At 43.8% G+C, this 2,528-nt stretch overlaps 1 protein-coding gene across 1 annotated transcript; it reads right to left on the bottom strand.

Annotated features, from left to right (window-relative positions):
• Positions 1 to 1,150: 1,150 nt before the first annotated feature.
• LOC147431968 (uncharacterized) lies at positions 1,151 to 1,885 on the bottom strand. The gene has a single exon (XM_086491506.1). The coding sequence runs from the start codon at positions 1,883 to 1,885 to the stop codon at positions 1,151 to 1,153; it is 735 nt and encodes a 244-aa protein (XP_086347632.1).
• Positions 1,886 to 2,528: the final 643 nt, after the last annotated feature.

Consider the following 2,528-nt stretch of genomic DNA (forward strand, 5'->3'; position numbering starts at 1 on the left):
TAGTACACGGTGTCGGGGAGTTAGCGCTTCGGGAGGTGAGTCGGATAAGCACCGGGCTCCTGTCACGAGAGGGAGGAGGGTTGCCATGAAGATGGTGAGGAAATTGGCTTAAAAGTGGACAATATTGCTCTTAATAGCTTGAGTAAACGCTAAGCGTAATTAGTGGAGGATTAGCGGATGTTAAAATACTTAAATCACGTAGCATGGATGCAAATCGCATAGATCAAGAGCATAAACATGAATTATAATGGATTTAGCAAGAAGAAGAAGCATATGAGAAAAGATATTGATTCGAGACACCAAAAAGGGTGCTAATCATCGGCTAATTATCAACTGTAATCGCTAATTACATGAATAATAGAGTTGCATAGACGTAGCTCTTGACAAGGAGCACTCAAGGTCCATCGATCTCCCTCAAGTACTCAAGCTCTCTAGAAAAGCAAGCATTAGCCCCTAATCTCTCTAATTAGCCCTTGATATGGAGCATGCATCAGAAATAGCCTCCATCGCTCCTTTATTCCCCTTTTTGCATGGCTTCAAACCCCCCAAAATAGAAAAAAAAAATGACTTCTCAATGCCCCTCCCTTGCCACTGTCACGACGCCGTTGTAGTGATTTACAAGGGATTTTCTTTCCCCCTTTCATGCATGGGAAGGCTCCCCAAAGGGGGGGCGTGGCCCACATGCTCGGATAGATAGGGAGAGGCCGCCCATGTCGCCAAGGCGGGGGAGCCATGTCCCAAGAGCCCTCAAGCCCAAGCTCCATAGCTTCCCCTTTTTGATGAAGATATATAGGCCCCCATTCTCTATATATACCCTCTTCCCCTCCCATCACAATGCCCCAAGCCCCCCTATGTGCGATATATGTGTGCCACATGGCACCTCAAAGCCCATCTCCCTTTCCCACCCAAGAAGTCTACCCCCATATCTCCTCAAACTTGAAGCTTTTTGACCATTTTTTCCAACTTCCGGCATAGTTTAGTGAGCTTCTGACATTGGATATCCAAGCCAAAAAGCACGAGATCTTCATCACTTCTTCTCCACTTATAAATGCACACATGAGAGGCTTCCCCGATGACTTTCCGCCTCTGAACCCTCCACATCACAACAATCACCCCCTACGAACCTGCACATCCTCCGGCATGTGCCACTTCAATAAATCGCTTGCACTGCAAACTCATCATCTTCGTCGTCTTCATATAGTGGATCTTCTTCCTGTGGTTGCTTAATATCAAAGTCCTCAATTTCAAACTCAGCATTACGCTTTTTGAAGAGCTTGACTTGCTTGCCTGCTATAGGTACCTTTAATTCTGAACCATCAAGCTCACATAACATATAAGTCGCATTATCAAAGGCATGCATCACCACATAGGGTCCAAACCATCTTTTTACCATCTTCTGCATAGCAGTATATTGGTTGTCAAGACTATTATTGTAGACTAACACCCAATCTCCATCTTGAATTGCTTTAGGTCGTAGTCGATGTTTTTTATCCAACAAGGCTTTATTCTTCAAGCGAGCTTCCTTAAGGTTGGATTTTGCCACTTCAATATCTTCATTCATGTGCTCCAATTGGAGTATCCTTAAAGCAAGAAATTCTTCCCTACTAAAGCCTGTATCCCATGGCAAAACACTCCATGAAAACACTGCTTCTTCTGTAGGCATAATAGGATTTTGTCCATACATTAATTCCGATGGCATGTAACCAGTCACAGAGATGTGATTGGTTCGGTCAGCCCATAAAGCATATGGTAAACGTCCTGGCCAATCACCAATCCGTCCTTGACAAGCTTTTGCTAAAGCTTTAACAATAGGTGGATGTCCCCTTTCACTCTTCCCATTACCTTCAGGATTGTAGGTAGTGGTGAGAGCCAATCTGACGCCCATTCGCAAGAAAAACTCTCCAACTTCATCAGCATCTAACTCCCCTCAATCAGACATGTTTGTGGCCTTGCTCACACATGGAGAAAGAGAGAGACACACTCCCAAACTGCCATGCATTGCAAATTGCCTTATGATAAAAACAAGATACAAAGGTTCCTCAAATAGGCAACGACCCACTTCCCAGGACTTTGCAACACCCAAATCCCATGACCTTCAAGTGACTTTCCATATCCCTAGGTTCCTAAGCCCAAGTTCCCACACAAGAAAGCTTCCGGATATTCCACCGTTAACACAGGCACTGCCCGGTGGCTTGAAAATTTTCTCAAAATTTGACTCAATTCCCACAATCCCTTGATCTGTAATTAAGTTGGATAGGCTAGAGTGTGCAAAGCAAAGTGCCTGGAACGTAATCCAAGATTCACAAATACACCTCCTAGATCCATGAATTCCCATACATGTGCAATCCCATATCATTGTGCTCCTCCTCACACCCAATTGTGAAATACATGTGCTCCATTTTATGACAACATGCCAAGGCTGGGAACCTCTCTTATACAAATAAATCCAAATCAGATCATACAAAATAAACTTATGGAACCAAAACTCAATGAGAAATCCTCTACTCCAAAGATAAAGTGTAGAAAAT

This window comes from Adiantum capillus-veneris, chromosome 20 (assembly GCF_014529385.1).
Source record: "Adiantum capillus-veneris isolate H3 chromosome 20, ASM1452938v2, whole genome shotgun sequence".
Classification (NCBI taxonomy): Eukaryota; Viridiplantae; Streptophyta; class Polypodiopsida; order Polypodiales; family Pteridaceae; genus Adiantum; species Adiantum capillus-veneris.

Bases quoted from the DNA above. Each gene is read 5' to 3' on its own strand.
- LOC147431968 (XM_086491506.1), bottom strand. From the start codon at position 1,885: ATGGGCGTCAGATTGGCTCTCACCACTACCTACAATCCTGAAGGTAAT.